Below are 16,600 nucleotides of genomic sequence, written 5' to 3'. Positions count from 1 at the left end.
TCTTCATAGTATATAGTCATCCATCATATATACTACAAAGAACATAAGTTCAATAAAGTATAGTATTCCAAAATATTCTCAGTAAAGCATGATAATCATAAAGTGTAAATCTAATTTACTCATAAAACATAACCATTAAACCATATTTTTCATGTGTGCATTTCTACTATTAAAATATGCATTTTAGAAGAGGTCTACTCACAGATAATTCACTGCCAAAGAGCCACGCAAACAAGTGAAGCACAAATAATTGCCTCTAAGCACATAAGTGATCCAATTAATAGAACTCTAATCAAACAATTGAATTTGGGAAAACGGATTCAGGATGTCAAAAGTAGCCTATGAGAGGTCTCATCTGAAACCTGAAAAAGTCAACTTTGACCGTTGACCAATCAACGGTCAGACCGGGTCAACGACTGGGTCAGGTTTAATCCAGTTCAAGTCTTGGGCTTAACGGGCCAGGTTCTAAGGCCCAAAGGCCTTGGTTCCAAAGAACCATACCGCAAGGTTCACTGGGCCGAACACCTGTTTCACACGGCCCGAAGGCCTAGTTTGGGTTTGGGGTTCTAATGGATCCGGGCTTAGGGTTTTGGGTTAGTAAATTGGGCTGGTGCCAATGCTTGGTTGGGGTTGGGTTTTCAGGCCTAGCTCGTTTCTTATCGGGGAAGAAAGTCGAAGCTCACCTAGCTTTAGTCGACGGCAAACCAACTCCTTAGGGCACGATCTACGTATCAAAATGAAGAGTGAGACGAGGGGAATAGTTTTCTTACCTTCGATACACCGTGGAGTGATCGATGAGTTTGAATTGAAGTCTAGCTTATTGCAACACATTCCCAAGTACCATGGGCTGTCCATGGAAGATCCAAACAAGCATCTTAAGGAGTTTGAAGTGGCATGTTCGAGCATGACACCCATCAATGTCGATGGGAATATTATGAAGATGAAGGCCTATCCATTCTCTCTTTTGGAAAAGACTAAAGATTGGCACCCGGAATCGTCACTTCTTGGGAAAACATGAAGCGAGCATTCTTAGAAAAGTTTTTCCCAACTTCGAGAGTCATTCTCTTGAGGAAGAGAATTAGTGGCATTCAACAAAGCCAAGGAGAATCCTTTCCAGTGTATTATGAGCGTTTTAAGACTCTAGTTGCATTGTGCCCTCAATATCAAATGAAGGAGGAACTTTTGCTTCAATATTTCTACGAGGGACTCCTACCAATTAAGAGACGAATGTTAGATGCTTCAACGGGAGGTGCTTTGGTTGACAAGATTCCAGTTGCTGCAAAGATCTTAATTGCAAATCGAGCATTGAATGCACAACAATATGAAGGAGTTGGAGGAAGAGACACCCCACGACATCAACAACAAGTGAATGAGGTAAGTGCAATTTCTGAAATTCAATCTCAATTAGCTAACCTCACTATGCTTGTATCTCAGGTTGCCGAAGGATGCAAAGTGCAAGGAATTACACCAAGTGTATGTGAAGTGTGCTCTATGCAAGGACATCTCAATGATCAATGTTCTCAAGTGATAGAGAATGGAGGATGAGAAAGTGCCAATGCCATAGGTTATCAAGGCCAAAATCAGCAAAGGAATGATCCATACTCAAATACATACAATCCGGGATGGAGAGATCACCCAAATTTCAAGTGGAGGGAGCCTCAACAAGGAGGATTTCGATAGCCACCCCCTGGGATATATCAAAGGGCATTTGCACAATCTCAACCAAACTCAGGTTCATTATTTGATAATGATTAAGTTATTCAATTACTAACTTCTGTATCGTAGAGATTACAAAATCAAAATAATCGAATAGCAAATCAAAACAAGGAGATGAGTGACACGAAGAAGCAAATATGGCAGATTTCAGAGTTCCTTGGGCAGTTTAGAGAACAAGGCAAACTTCATAGTTCAATCGTTATGAATCCAAAGGGAGACTTTGAAACCGCCAAGGCCATCACGTTGAGAAGTGGCAAGCAGGTTGGAACCGACCCACAACAATCTAAATCAATTCAAAAGGAGGACGAGAAGCTGTTGCTTGAAGAGGAGGAAGAAGTCAAGCCCACGACAAGGGTAGAAAAACCCTTGCCGCAGCCCCCTAAAGCTTCTAAGCCATCACTACAGGTAAGGTTGTTCCAAATTTGACTCATTCTAACCATATTCCACCTTTCCCTTGCAAATTTATGCAACTTATGACCGAAAAGGATGAAAAATACATCTTAGAGACTTTCATGAAGGTGCAAGTCAATATTCCATTCCTTGATGCAATAAAGCAAAATTCAAAGTATGCTAAGTTTTTTAAGAAGCTTTGTACAACAAGGAAACGGATTTCGGAGAAAGAGGTGGTACATGTAAGTGACAACGTCTCTGCAATGTTGCAAAGAAAGCTGCCACCTAAATGCAAAGATCCAGGTAGTTTCATTATCCCTTGTGTAATTGGTAATACAAGGTTTGAACATGCTATGCTAGATTCAGGTGCATCAATTAATGTCATGCCATATTCTGTTTATGCATCTATGAATCTAGGAGAGCTTAAAAATGATGGTGTTATTATTCAATTAGCCAATCGATTTAATGCATACCCGAAATGAGTGTTGGAAGTTATTTTGGTGCAGGTAGATCACTTGATTTTTCCTGCAGATTTCTACGTGCTTGACATGGAGGACTCAGGCCACTCTCCACCATCGCCACTCTTACTTGGACGACCTTTCATGAAAACTGCCCACACCAAGATTGACGTGGCCAATAGAGCTTTAACTATGGAGTTTGGTGGTGATATGATCAACTTTAAAGTTTCTGAATTTATTAAGAATCCTAATGATGTTCATCCTTGTTTTATAATGTGGAGTGTTGGCAAAACAAGGATGAACATCATTAGGATTCTTAATAGATTCAGAAACTTTAAAGTTGATCATATCATCACCAAACTCCATAGTTAAGGCTCTCTTGGCCACGTCAATCTTGGTGTGGGCAGTTTTCATGAAAGGTTGTCCAAGTAAGAGTGGCGATGGTGTAGAGTGGCCTGAGTCCTCCATGTCAAGCACGTAGAAATTTGCATTAAAAATCAAGTGGTCTACCTGCACCAAAACATCTTTCAACACCCATTTCGGGTATGCATTAGATCGATCGGCTAATTAAATAATAACACCATCATTTTTAAGCTCTCTTAGATTCATAGATGCATAAACAGAATATGGCAAGACATTAATTGATGCACCTAAATCTAGCATAGCATGTTCAAACCTTGTATTACCAATTACACAATGGATAGTGAAACTACCTGGATGTTTGCATTTAGGTGGCAGCTTTCTTTGCAACATTGCAGAGACATTCTTACTTACATGTACCACCTCCATTTCCGAAATCCGTTTCCTTGTTGTACAAAGCTTCTTAAAAAACTTAGCATACTTTGAATTTTGCTTTATTGCATCAAGGAATGTGATATTGACTTGCACCTTCCTGAAAGTCTCTAAGATGTCTTTTTCATCATTTTCGATCCTAACTTGCATAAATTTGCGAGGGAAATGTGCATTGGGTGGAATAGGGTTAGAATGAGTCAAATTTGGAACAACCTTACTTGTGGTGGATGGCTTAGAAGTTTTAGGGGGCTGCGGCAAGGGTTTTTCTACCTTTGCCGTGGGCTTGACTTCTTCCTCCTCTTCGAGCAACAGCTTCTCGTCCTCATTTTGAATTGATTTGGATGGTTGTGGGTCGGTTCCAACCTACTTGCCACTTCTTAACGTGATGGCCTTGGCGGTTTCAAAGTCTCCATTTGGATTCACAACGATTGAACTATGAAGTTTGCCTTGTTCTCTAAACTGCCCAAGGAACTCTGAAATCTGCCCTATTTGCTTCTTCGTGTCACTCATCTCCCTGTCTTGATTTGCTATTTGATTATTTTGATTTTGTAATCCCTGCGATACAGAAGTTAGTAATTGAATAGCTTGATCATTATCAAATAGCGAACCTGAGTTTGGTTGAGCTGTTTGTGATTAAGGTTGAGATTGTGCAAATGGCCTTTGATATATCCCAGGGGGTGGCTGTCGAAATCCTCCTTGTTAAGGTTGTTGAGGCTCTCTCCACTTGAAATTTTGGTGATCTCTCCATCCCGGATTGTATGTATTTGAGTATGGATCATTCCTTTGCTGATTTTGGCCTTGATAACCTATGGCAATGGCACTTTCTCATCCTCCATTCTCTATCAATTGAGGACATTAATCATTGAGATGTCCTTGCATAGAGCACACTCCACATACACTTGGTGTAATTCTTTGCACTTTGCATCTTTCGGCAACCTGAGATACAAGCATAATGAGGTTAGCTAATTGAAATTGAATTTCAGAAATTGCACTTACCTCATTCACATGTTGTTGATGCCGTGGGGTGTCTCTTCCTCCAACTCATTCATATTGTTATGCATTCAAGGCTCGATTTGCAATTAAGATCTTTGTAGCAACTGGAGTCTTGTCAACCAAAGCACTTCCCACTGAAGCATCTAACATTTGTCTCTCAATTGGTAGGAGTCCCTCGTAGAAATATTGAAGCAAAAGTTCTTCCTTCATTTGATGTTGAGGGCACGATACAACTAGAGTCTTAAAACGCTATAATACGCTGGAAATGATTCTTCTTGGCTTTGTTGAATGCCACTAATTCTCTTCCTCAAGAGAATGACTCTCGAAGTTGGGAAAAACTTTTCTAAGAATGCTCGCTTCATGCTTTCCCAAGAAGTGACGGTTTCGGATGCCAATTCGTATAGCCAATCTTTAGCCTTTTCCAAAAGAGAAAATGGAAAGGCCTTCATCTTCAGAATGTTCCCATCGACATTGATGGGTGTCATGCTCGAACATGCCACTTCAAACTCCTTAAGATGCTTGTTTGGATGTTCCATGGATAACCCATGGTACTTAGGAATGTGTTGCAACAAGTTAGACTTAAATTCAAACTCATCAGTTTTTCCTTGGGCAGCCACGAAATATTGAATGCAAAGGGGCATGACATTGTCCAACCCCGAGGCTGAAAGTTCTTTGATTGTACGATTGTCCGCTGCCATGACTTGTTCTTGTTCTTCTTCTTCTTCTTCAAATTCAGATTCGGCCTCTGAACTTGAACTACGTGGATAGGTTCTGGTTACTTCCTCTTTCTTCTCAAAGTTCGTTCAAAATCATCATCGAACTCCAAGATGTTTGCACTAATAGGTTGAGAACTACGAGTCATAAACTAGTACCTAAAACAAGGAAGAAAAACAACTCAGCAACCAAGTAGGAGGCACAACAAAGATAGACACAAACACACACAAACACACGAACACACTTTGACACTAAAAGAAAACACAAAGACACACGACACAAACAAAGGAGATTAGCAAGTTTGCTAATCCTCGACAACGGCGCCAAAATTCGATGTGAAATTTAACTAACACACAAATTAAACCCTATTAAACATGTAGTTGTAGTATGAAGCAAGTAGGGATCGTTCTAGACTGTAGATTAACTAGGGATGCTAATCAACACAAATAAGACTCAAAAACACTAAATTAGACTCTATAGACTTAAAGCTGACTTAAATGACTCAAAACCAGTGTTCTAAAAATCGGCCTAGACGGCGCCTAGGCGTTGGGCGATGGCCAACCGCTGGGATTAACGCAAAATCAGAAGAAAAATCAGGACAAGGATTAGGCGGGTGCCGAGGCAGCCTGAACGACCCTTGGGTGGCCTAGGCGAGCGACTGGGTGGCCTAGGCGGTCTGGGAATTTCAATTTTTTCTGTGTTTGAACTTGAGAAAGGATGAATGCTTCTAGTTTTTCTGGGCTTTTGGTGGTCTGTGTTCGCGAAAGAGGAAGAAGATGAGGGAATTAGTTTCTCTCTCTTCTTTCCACACCCACCCACGTGATCTTGTAAACTTTTTTTTTAATTTTTTTAATTTTTTGTCCATTCAAATGTGGACAGCTAGCCTTGACTTTTCTTAAAGAAAAAAGGCTGTCAGACTATTTATTTTTGTGGCATCAAGTGCTATGGATTTTTTTGTAGATAGCGATGGAGCACTCATCTCTTCCTGGACAAAGGGCAGACTAGCTGCCATCTACAAAAAATTAATAGCCTGACAAAAAATTAATTTTTTTTCTCATTAAAAAAACATTGATTGTCAGGTTATCAGTTCATAGCATCAAGTGCTATGGATTTTTTGGACTTGTTAGATATACATTTTATTATTCTTTTACTATCTTATTCAGAGATTTCATATAAGTATAATTTTTTGTAAGTATCAGTATACATTTATTTACAAGATATATAAGAAATTTACCTAAATCCGCCTAGGCGCCTAGGCGCTAGGCGCCAGTCCGCCGCCCGACTAGCGCCTAACGTTTTTTAGAACCTTGCTCAAAACAACAACAAACAATCAAAAACTTAATTCTAGACCTAACAAGGGATTTTGAAGAAAATAAGACTTAACTTGACTCAAAAGATTAAAAGAAAACAGATTATGACTCAACTAACAAGACTTGGTTGGGTTTAGCTCGAAAGTCACGAGGGTTCGCCGGAGCATTTCCTGGGTTTCTAGGCTTCACCGAGCTTCATAGAGACGAGGGGGAAGGAAGGGAGGTTCTCGCGAGAGTGATGGTATTGGTGCCGTCGTCGGGGTGCCTCGATTTGGGTGTTAGGGTGCCTTGGGTGTCGTCGAGAAAAGGAAAGGGAGAGGGGTCATGAGAGAGAGCTAAGAGAGAGAGTGTGTTGACTCAGGGGAAGGGAAAGAGAGAAGAAGAGAAAGATGAGAGACTGCCACGTGGTAGCCAAGGAAGAGAGGGGAACCAGGGGACCAAAACAGGGATGAGCTCCTTGGGCACACCATTTATCACCAAAAAGCAATATTTTAAACAAATAAAACCCAACCAAAGTGATAAAAACGGGAATACCGTTCCGTTCCGTAAATCACAGGACGGGTTGTCACACTATTCTCTTAAGTAGTACTTGGTCAGCAATCGGCTACAATATTCTTACAACACAATCATACATGTTGGAGCCATCTACGGGGCCAACTTTCCCAGATTCTTCTATTGTACTTTCAAGCGTTTTTTGACAAAAATAACCAAATTTAACAAGATTTGATGCTTCATCCCTTTCCTATTACTTGAACCCCGTCAACCATCAGAATTACCAACTAGAAAACCATCGCTTTCCTCTTCTTTTTTTCCCTAATGAAATACGACTCCTTTTCATTGTCATTCTGCTCCGTTGTTTTGATTCAGTCAGCAACATCAACACATCAACTTATTGTGAAAAATTGCATCTTATTGCAATACACCGATGAAAACTCAATCGACATCACTGAATCGACACAATCATATAATATCTATGTTTTTGTTCTCTATTAATCAATCAGCTCTAACATTTCACATTCCCTTTACTCGTGTACGATAAATATTCAAAGTTGTAATATCCAAATTCCACATGAGACAATACACAAACCTTCAGAGAGATGCCAGCGGATAGTCGAACCTTCTGCTGTTCATCGATCACTGCAAAACAACACAAAGTTCTATATTCCTACTCTACATTTACTGAATCAATTCCGAAAACGTCTCTACAGTAACGAAAAGCTCTATATATAAAGCTTGGTTTCGACACCGTAACACACAATGTAAAAACAGAGAGAGCAATTCTCATCAGTAAACATACCCACAACCGTAATGTCAGACCCATACTTCTTCGCCAAAGCAGCAACAGTAGCTATAGCCTGTAAAAAAAAAAAAAAATCAAACTTTTTACCTGGATCATCACACAATGGCAGCCACGAAAATTACCCAGGTAGAAAATGAAGGAAAAATTACCTGTCTCGTGCCCTCGGAGAGATATGGGTTCCCATCGGTGATGGGCAGCAGAAGATGCTTTGAAGTTAGTGAAGGCGTCCGCAGCTGAACTCGCCTGATACTCCTGGGGCTCCACCTGCGCCGACGGCGGAGAACTGTAATTACCTTTATGCCCTGGAATTCGGGACCTTAACAACAAGGAGAGATTGCGAGGTTTGAGAGGAAGAGAAATGGAGGAAAAAGAAGGAGGAAGAGGAAGAGGAGATTTCAGAATCGAAGTCTTTGGGTGCTTTGAAGTTTTGAGAAGAATGGATATTGGGTGGTGAGCAAAAGCCATAGGAGGGCTGGTCGAGATCCGAGTTGTCGACCTCAGCGAGTTCACTCGGTGAAGCAGAGGAGGGAGGAAGAAGATTGGGGCTGCATGCTTTCGAGAAAGCGCCATCAAAAATTGCCTTCAAAAATTGGTTTTGCCTTTGGGTTTTTCGGATAAATTTCATTGAGCCTTTTAAGTTGGGCCTGTTAAAGGTGCTCCACTAACAGTCCAGCCTGGACAGAAGGAATATTAACATGCATAAAACATTCCTTGACAGCTAGGTTAGCACGTGAAGATGTATCATTGTTCTGGACAGCAAGGTCACTGCATGTGTATTCTGACTGCTGCATCGTGGACAGCAAGGACGCCACTTCCAATGCTTTTGTTTATTGCATGTGTGTGTAATAAAATGTATATAAACTCTGCTGCGATTGTAGCAGAACTTTAATTCAAAACATATATTGGACCCAAGTTTAATAGGGCCTGTGGGGATTTAGTAGGCCCATTTTTGACAGAGGCTTCTCCAACCCAATTCGTTCCCTTACCAGACTTTCGCTGCGGCAGCAAACTAGCGAGTTATGGAAGGAAATGACTCGCCCGATATGTCGACGGTATCGCGTCATCGTTTCGGGGACGACTTGGAAGAACCGGCCTTCTCCGTCTCCGTCATCGAGAACATGAAGGAAGAGTACGGGCTCTTCGTGTGGCCCTGCAGCTTAGTCCTGGCGGAGTATGTTTGGCAACAGAGATTGCGCTTTTCCGGAGCTAGCGTAGTCGAGGTAGTACTGTTAATCTTAATCTTGTTTTAGTAATTAATTAATTAATCATTTCTGGGTTAGTTTGCAGCTTGGCGCTGGAACTTCCTTGCCCGGTCTGGTTGCCGCCAGAGTTGGTGCTGACGTCACTCTCACTGATGATTCGAGTAGATTGGAGGTATTGAAATTCCAATCGCATTGGCTGTTTTCTTAATTTTGATTACTTGCTAATACATAATTAGTGTCTAATTTTTTTGATTTGCTTGAAAGCTCAATGTACTTTTTACGATGGTTAGAAAGTATTGGGCTCGAAGGTGTGTCTTGCGATTTAAATTGAGGGAGGATTGGATCATCAGAAAGCTTTTAATCGAACGGGAGAGAGGGAGAGGGGGGATTTGCAATTTTTAATGCGTTTAAGGTCCTATTTTTGCGAAAATAGTTTAGTGTTTTCATTTGTGCTTAAAAGTTCATCCGAAATCATTTCTGTTTTTCGTCAATTTTGATTGTTTTATTTCAGAAGTATGATTATCGTTATGAACTGCGTGTATTGATCTCGATTGAACCCTCAAATTGATAAAGAATCCTCGTTTTCTTTACTACCTTAGTGAACTAGACCAGACTTTGTTGTCTTGAATCTGCAGGTGCTGGACAACATGAGAAGAGTGCTTGACCTTAATAAACTTGAGTGCAAGGTAATCGCCATCAACAGGCTAATCGCCGATTCTTGTTTGCACATCACCTGATTAGATGATGTTAATCTTGTCTCACTTCAATTTTTCAGGTAATGGGATTGACATGGGGAGCTTGGGATGCATCAACGTTCAGCTTACACCCCAAATTCATTCTCGGGGCTGATGTATTATATGATGCTACTGGTAGGATTTTAATCGACTTTAACTTTTATGTTTCACAATTTGTTTTTTCTTTTTTTTTTTTCATTTCACATGCCCCTCTATCACTGAACTTAAGCTAAATTAGGATTTAATTCTCCTTGGTAAGCCTTTGATGACCTCTTTGCCACCGTGACATTTCTGCTCCAAAATTCTCCGGGGTCAGTCTTCATAACAACATACCATAATCGAAGGTATTTCACCTGCGTGTGCTTCTAATGCTGTTCTAACTTTATAACATGTGCGCTTGTAGTATGCAGATAGCGCTGTAAATGACTCTCTTTCACTTTTATTACTCTTTGAAAGCACTTCTTGTAACATGCAGCGGGCATCGTCTTATTGAATTCTTGATGGTCAAATGGGGATTGAAGTGCTTGAAGCTTCTTGACGCCTTTTCGTTTATGCCATCCTACAAGGCATCCGGGCTACGTGGCAACCTTCAACTGGCAGAGATCGCTCTGGATAGCGAACAGGCTGAGACAACGGTTTTGCGTTAGCATTTTTGGGAGTTTGTGGTAATTCTGCCACTCTTGCTTGCATTGTAAGTTTAGTCCAGTTGACCTGTACGACCATTCTGTAATGAGCATCGTATGTTCATCTCATTAATGAAAGGGGTTGATATACACCGATTTCATGCATTGTCCGGAGACTACTTTAAGTTTCAGACAAGAAAATGCGTTGCCCTTCAACTGAGTACTTCGTATAAATAGTACGATTTTTGTTACAATTTATAACAGAATTTTGTTGTAACAAGATCCTTTCAAACATTATGAAACGCAGCACACAAACAATTTCCTTCACAAATCTTTCAAAACTCGAAAGTTAATGATAGAGAACCACCGACTTGATGGATTTCCCAGTTCTCATGTTTATACAATCGGCTACAACTAAGCTTGGCGGCCCTCGTTTAATTTACTACCCTGCAGTCTTTCCTGATCTCTTGTCCACCATTAAGGTTGCTCATCTTTATCATAGACATCACGAAAGCATCTGAGAACGCTTGGTTTGAGGAAGCAAACTTAGTAACCAAACCTTTAGTCCGTGGAATACTGACCAGAGCTTGGTCCGAAGAAAACAAGCTCTTTCCTTGGAGGATCAACTTGAAGTATGTATTATCAAAAATTGTAGAAGAAGAATCCATTGTGGCACCGGCATTCCTCGGTCTGTTCTTGATGGGACACGTATTCCTCAAACTTGCAGCAAAGTATGGGCGCAGTGTTGGATCAACGTCGCGTGTGGCATTGAAGTTGTAAATTCTGTTTTGGAACGATGAGCAGTGGGCGAACCCTAGAGTGTGCCCTCCTGCAGATGCATCCGAAGTTACTCTCTTTCGTTTCTTCTTCGATAACAGCAAAAATGTTGAGATTAGTTTACCTGAAAGAGCCACCAGGTCATTCAAGGACAGACCTCTCTGAAAGAAGCTCTGCTGCAGTTGAGATATGTTGAAGGTTGGACCCGGCAGTTGCACGCTTTCACTAGCCCTTGATGTTCGTCCATCTTTTCTTCCTTTCGGCACGGCCCAATTCGGACCTCCGGACTGTAGCATTGATAACACAGTCAGAAAGTACAAAAAGAGTATACAGCTATGTTGTTTTACTTTCGGGAAATATGTATAAAGAGGACCGTGAATTATATACGGTATATGACTCATTTGAAAATACTTTTTAAATAATTGAAAATGCTTTTAGAGAAAATATTTTTAGGTTTCAAAAGCATTTAAGTCCTTTCAGCAAGAAGCACATAAGCACTTAAAGTGTTTTTCCAGGATTCACTTATAGTTTTATTAAGGATTATTCCAAAAATATTGTTCTAAAAAATGCTTTCAGTCATTTTAAAAACATTTCTAAATGAACTCCTATTGTCTATATAGTGTGTCTAGTAGTTTTGTTTTTGATTAAAAGCTTGTAAGCGGTTCTGTTTCTCATATTATGCAACAGAATCTCCCTAGTTTCGACAATCTTACTTGCACAACAGCATCCCTTGCTGCCAAAGCCAAGATATCAGCACATGAAACAACACCAGGGCAGGAAGCCTCCACTTGTTTCTTTGCATTGTCAATGACATAAAACGCATGCAGAGAAATATTTGGTGGCCCATCTTTCTCTGCTTTGTTGCCTCTGGTGGAGTCCAACAGCACAGATGCATCACAGCCCTGCAAACAAAAACAAATACTTTTGAGTTAACTCAATCAACTAATCAATGTGTTTACGCTTTCGAAACAGCTTGTACCAAAAAAATATGTATTTACCCTTATGAAACAGTCGTGGAAGTGCATCCGGAGCAGAGCAGCAGGGACAGTTCCGTCGTTGGCTTTCCCCTTCTTGACGGCATTAGAAACAATTTGCTCGACATTGGGACAGCTCTTGTCGTAGTAATTCAAGCTCAGCGCGTTTGTCACTGTGGAAAATACCAAAAGGACGATGAAGATTGAGCTCAATAATGCAGGATTGAAAGCCATCCTGAGAGATTAGAACAACTTTCTTGCTTAACTCTGCGTAATTTAAGTGTGGGACATAAAAATGGATTAGGGATGGTATTTATAGAGAGGGAGAGAGAGAGAGAGAGAGGGGCTGTTACTGATATGATGGTGGCCCTAAATAATGAATTAGTTAAGTAAGTATGTCTAATTAAGAAGTAATTATGGAGGCAAAGGCACCTCACTACAAGACAATTGCCATCACATCTTTCTTCTGCACCTTTAAACCTCGACTAAAATGTTCAACGACATCCCAAGTTCGAATCTCTGTTTCCCTACCGATCAAAACATATCGCAAAACATAGTTTGTCTATTTTTACGAATCAATTACCATCATCTTGTAAAGTGAATTCAATAATTTTATTGATTTCAAGGTGTTAATGATCAAACATGGCACATGATTATTGACTTTTAATGCAATGAGTTAATTATGATGTTAAATAATTTAAACACACGAAGAAAAAAAAACCAGAAGATTCTCAAGAACAAAAGCAAAGAGGAGATTCCGCAATGGAAAAATTGTTCCAATCCAACAATTAAAACAAATATTCTCCAATTTAAAAATCAAATAAACTCTTATGCATGGTTTGGTAGGTACTCCTAATCCTTTTTATTTCTTTTTTAAAACCTGCATGCATCAGCATGCTACACCAAACAGTTATTCTCAATTCATCAACTCATTATTTTTCTTCTGTAACCTCTCGAATCCGCATTCAAACACGTATCACGGGTTTTCGGGTCGATCCAGAATATCTGGTCCGTGCTTCGGTCTCGTTTTAAATAATTTTGCCTATTTAACAGGAAAAAAATAAGGAATGTGTGAAGTGGTTAGGGTTGAGACATCAAAAGTCGTCATGTCTGGGAGAGTCAATTAGCTTGCGTTCAAAGTCTCCAGCTTCATTAGTTATGTTTGAGACATGATTAACTAACTTCAGTTCAACCCAACAACCTTGTATCTCAATTCTGTCTGAAATAATTCTGGATGATTTAGGTGAGCGTTGGATCACTTAGCTAACCTAATTTTAGCAATCTGGGAAATTGAAAAAATAATGGATAAATAATTTCCCAGAAATGTTGTTGCATTGGATTGGGTTTGGATTGTAATTCTGGGACTTAATGGTCGGTAGAAATCCCAACAACTTCACCCAAACGAGAGATGGGAATATAATACCATCCAAATTGGTTAGGGTTTATCTGTTTGGTGGGTTTAGTTTAGTGCCAGTCCGACGCAATGCACGCATGTCAAAATTAAATAATAGTAAGTAAACCGGCACATTCTGTTTTTTGCGTAGCAGTCTAGCAGGTAGCAAGGCCTTTCTAAAATAGCAAACGTAATCATACAATTGACTATCGACCAGATAAAAAAAAAATCATACAACTCTTTTTTTTTTTTTTTTTTTTTTGGAACAAAGATGAAATTTTATTAGCAACTCCACAAACTTACAGTTTACAATACAAAGACCCAAAGACAAATAAGCACAAGCAAAAGTGGACCTGCCAAGCTAACAAAAAAGGAGTCCAAACCATGAACAAACCAGAAGAAACCCGAGAATTCTATTGCCAGCGGCTCCGCAAAAGTGCATCTCGACCAGCCAAGCAGCGCCACGCCTATCGTATCATCCTGCTGCGAGCAACTCTCCGATCGTAGCCACAAAGTGAAACATGCATGTGGGAGTCCACGAGCAACGCTGCCAATAAAGATAGAAAGAAAATGGTGGTGTTATGAACAACAAGCCGGTAGGAACACCGGAACTCTATACACCCCTTCGATGTGCAATAACAAATTGCGGTAATGACTGACTGCAGATCGAAGTGGATATGGTCTAGGAGAAGGGACGCCGATGGGGTGTAAAGAACAAGCCAAATCAAAATGGAGAGCAGGGGAAAAACAGCAAAAGGAAAGAAGGGAGAAAGCAAAGAGAAAAAGGAAGGCACTACCACCGACCTTGGCCATAGCTAGGGTTGGCGGCTGTAGAATTAAAAACACCCACGCAATAGGTGAAAAGAGCTCTCAGGTAAAGAGAAAGTCTCTCACAGGAAGAAAAAAATCTGAGGATGACAACTGTTTCTTTGCAAAGCTGGAAACTGTTTTTTCATAAATTTTTTAAGAAACAGTTGTTGGTTCTATCAAACTTCAACTTATATATGATATTGTCATCATCCAAATTTCAACTTGAATCACTATTCATCGGTAAAACAAAGCAAACTCATTTGACTCTTAAAACAAAGCACTTACAAAGCTTCAAAAACCCTTAATTCGTTCTGCTACAATGAAATATACTGATAGTAAATACGTATGTAGTATATCTTTTCACTGTGGTTTCGTAGATGATCAATTTATATACAATTACGTTGTGCTTCCGATCAATTTGCTAAATATGTATTATTGCTTAACAGGTTTTGACATCCTTCCAGATAATAACAACATTGGTTAATGGACACAACTAGAGGTGGGAAATTTTGCCATAAACCGATTTATCGACCGAACCATACCTGTCGGTTCATAATGGTATGATATAGTTTTGGCATTTTTTCATAATCAATTAGCATTTTACCGAACCGACAATTAATGGCATGATTTTGGTAACTGATTTTGTATGCCGGCAGTATGCCATACCTACCAATATATATATATATAGTTATTTTTGGTATTTTTTACATACTTGACTCCTCAGTTTTAGGGTTTAGAAAATAAATGACTACTTAGTTTTAGGGTTTAAAAAATATATGTATATGAATATGATTCATGCCATAATAAATATAGAAAATATTGTTAACAAAATTGATAGCATGATGATTACTAATACTATATATACACGTATATATATATGATTTTGAATGTATATGTGTTGCTTATGTTTAGGATAATCAACCGTTAGTGCACAACATGGATAAACCCAAAATGAACCATGTTTATACCATATTTAGGGCCTCCGTATTTAGATCTCGTACAAATACTTGGGGGACTTAAATGTAATTATGTAATAAAGGAATGGGCAAATATATAATAAGTGAGGAACTCTTATTCTATAAAAGGACTCCTCACCCTCACAATTGGAAGAGACCAATTCTTAGGCCTAACCCCTCATCCTCTCAGAGCTCTCACTCTCATAGTTAGAGCTATCTCTCTCCCTCAGAAATACAATATCAATGTGGACGTAGCCCAAATATTGGGGTGAACCACGATACATCTTGCGTTATTTACCTTCTTGCAGATTCACGGTCGGATTTACGTTGTTCCAAGACCTCCGATTTACCGTCTGTGGGAATCGACATGAAAAACTATGTCGATTCTCTCTCAATTTTTCACCACCGCCATGAATCTGCAGAACCCAGAACCTCCCTGGGCTTTTCCAGAAAACACCCACAAACACAAAGCCATCATGTCATCCCCTCTCGCTTTCTCATCTTTCTCTCGGTCTCTGCCCATAAAAGAGTCCCAAAGATTCCCCTTTTTCTACTTTTTACAGGTCTTCATTCTTTTTTCTGCAGCAGTTTTGCTTTCTTTTTCCCCACTTACGAGGCTGCAGAGAAGAACATAATCCGCGATTCAATGTTGAATTAATCCAATTCTGTGATTAACCTTGCGATTCAGCATTTGCGTTCGCAAATGCTGAATCGCAAGGTTAATCACAGAATTGGATTAATTCAACATTGAATCGCGGATTATGTCCTGAAGATCAAGGAGGATCTTCTTCCCATTTCAGAAAATCCCCGTAACCTACGTCTCTGTTTCTCTCTCCCTCCGTCGTTGAGAAGCAGCTGCAGCCATGGCGGAGTACAACAAGGTCCTCTGCCTACACTTAGGCCTCCTCATTTGCCTCGTCACGTCGATTTCACTCGCGCTCTTCTTCGCCTTCTTCACCAAGTCACACTGGTTCCCCATGCCGGATGTAGTCCGGACCTGAGTTGACTTTGTAGCTCCGGGACCTGGACCCGAACCGGAACCCACTAACATAACCCACATTCTCTGCAGCATCGACGCCTCCCTTACCACGTGGCGTGACCGCAGCCTGTTAGCGGAACTCTGGTGGGACTTGAACACGATTCGTGATTAATGGCGCCGTGATGGGTGTTCTGAGAAATGGGCTTTTACCATGATTAATGGATCTGAGGTTGATGTGGGTAAAGGAGCAGGCTTGAGTTCTCTATCAGCCAAGAAGAGATTCCTGCAGGAGGAGACTACTATGTTCAAACACCTCATCGAAGACATCAAATCCACACTGAACTCTCTGCAGCCACTCATCTAAGAGATTGAAAGATATAACTCGAAAGAAGGACTAGAATATTATGGAGTACAAATGGAGAAGAGAGTAGATCTTGTTCAAAAATGCAGCAAAGTTGACCCAATAGATCTGCCATGCT

General features: G+C 40.2%; 2 protein-coding genes and 1 long non-coding RNA gene across 4 annotated transcripts; 1 reads left to right on the top strand and 2 right to left on the bottom strand.

Annotated features, from left to right (window-relative positions):
* Nucleotides 1-7,262: 7,262 nt before the first annotated feature.
* On the bottom strand, nt 7,263-8,281 carry LOC103401050 (uncharacterized). Its single transcript, XR_011576793.1, has 3 exons — nt 7,823-8,281; nt 7,671-7,728; nt 7,263-7,510 (listed from the first exon to the last, which is right to left on the bottom strand). It is a non-coding gene; the product is annotated as an uncharacterized lncRNA (long non-coding RNA).
* A 246-nt stretch (nt 8,282-8,527) lies between these two features.
* On the top strand, nt 8,528-10,397 carry LOC103401052 (uncharacterized). 2 transcript variants are annotated; one of them, XM_008339758.4, is made up of 6 exons: nt 8,528-8,893; nt 8,961-9,047; nt 9,511-9,561; nt 9,651-9,744; nt 9,869-9,953; nt 10,085-10,397. In XM_008339758.4, exons 1-6 carry the CDS (start codon nt 8,693-8,695, stop codon nt 10,254-10,256), a joined length of 690 nt encoding a protein of 229 aa, XP_008337980.1. In that variant the 5' UTR covers nt 8,528-8,692; the 3' UTR covers nt 10,257-10,397. The 2 variants fall into 2 exon arrangements, with proteins under 2 accessions (XP_008337980.1, XP_070670937.1); XM_070814836.1 differs by lacking the exon at nt 9,511-9,561 and having other exon boundaries at nt 8,581-8,893.
* A 36-nt stretch (nt 10,398-10,433) lies between these two features.
* LOC103401051 (peroxidase 64-like) lies at nt 10,434-12,321 on the bottom strand. Its single transcript, XM_008339757.4, has 4 exons — nt 12,008-12,321; nt 11,723-11,911; nt 11,134-11,296; nt 10,434-11,061 (listed from the first exon to the last, which is right to left on the bottom strand). Exons 1-4 carry the CDS (start codon nt 12,215-12,217, stop codon nt 10,667-10,669), a joined length of 957 nt encoding a protein of 318 aa, XP_008337979.1. The 5' UTR covers nt 12,218-12,321; the 3' UTR covers nt 10,434-10,666.
* Nucleotides 12,322-16,600: the final 4,279 nt, after the last annotated feature.

The sequence above is a fragment of the Malus domestica genome, chromosome 15, assembly GCF_042453785.1.
Source record: "Malus domestica chromosome 15, GDT2T_hap1".
NCBI lineage: Eukaryota > Viridiplantae > Streptophyta > Magnoliopsida > Rosales > Rosaceae > Malus > Malus domestica.
Note: the sequence above shows the minus strand (reverse complement) of the source record. Positions and strands in the feature narration are given on the sequence as shown.

What these genes read in the sequence shown, in the direction of transcription:
- LOC103401052 (XM_008339758.4), top strand. Translation starts at nt 8,693, where the DNA reads ATGGAAGGAAATGACTCGCCCGATATGTCGACGGTATCGCGTCATCGT. An exon ending in CCGGAGCTAGCGTAGTCGAG is followed by an intron (nt 8,894 to 8,960) that starts GTAGTACTGTTA and finishes GTTAGTTTGCAG; the next exon opens with CTTGGCGCTGGAACTTCCTT. An exon ending in TTAATAAACTTGAGTGCAAG is followed by an intron (nt 9,562 to 9,650) that starts GTAATCGCCATC and finishes TCAATTTTTCAG; the next exon opens with GTAATGGGATTGACATGGGG.
- LOC103401051 (XM_008339757.4), bottom strand. Translation starts at nt 12,217, where the DNA reads ATGGCTTTCAATCCTGCATTATTGAGCTCAATCTTCATCGTCCTTTTG. An exon ending in TCCACGACTGTTTCATAAGG is followed by an intron (nt 11,912 to 12,007) that starts GTAAATACATAT and finishes TTTTGTTTGCAG; the next exon opens with GGCTGTGATGCATCTGTGCT. An exon ending in CAAGGGATGCTGTTGTGCAA is followed by an intron (nt 11,297 to 11,722) that starts GTAAGATTGTCG and finishes TCAATGCTACAG; the next exon opens with TCCGGAGGTCCGAATTGGGC.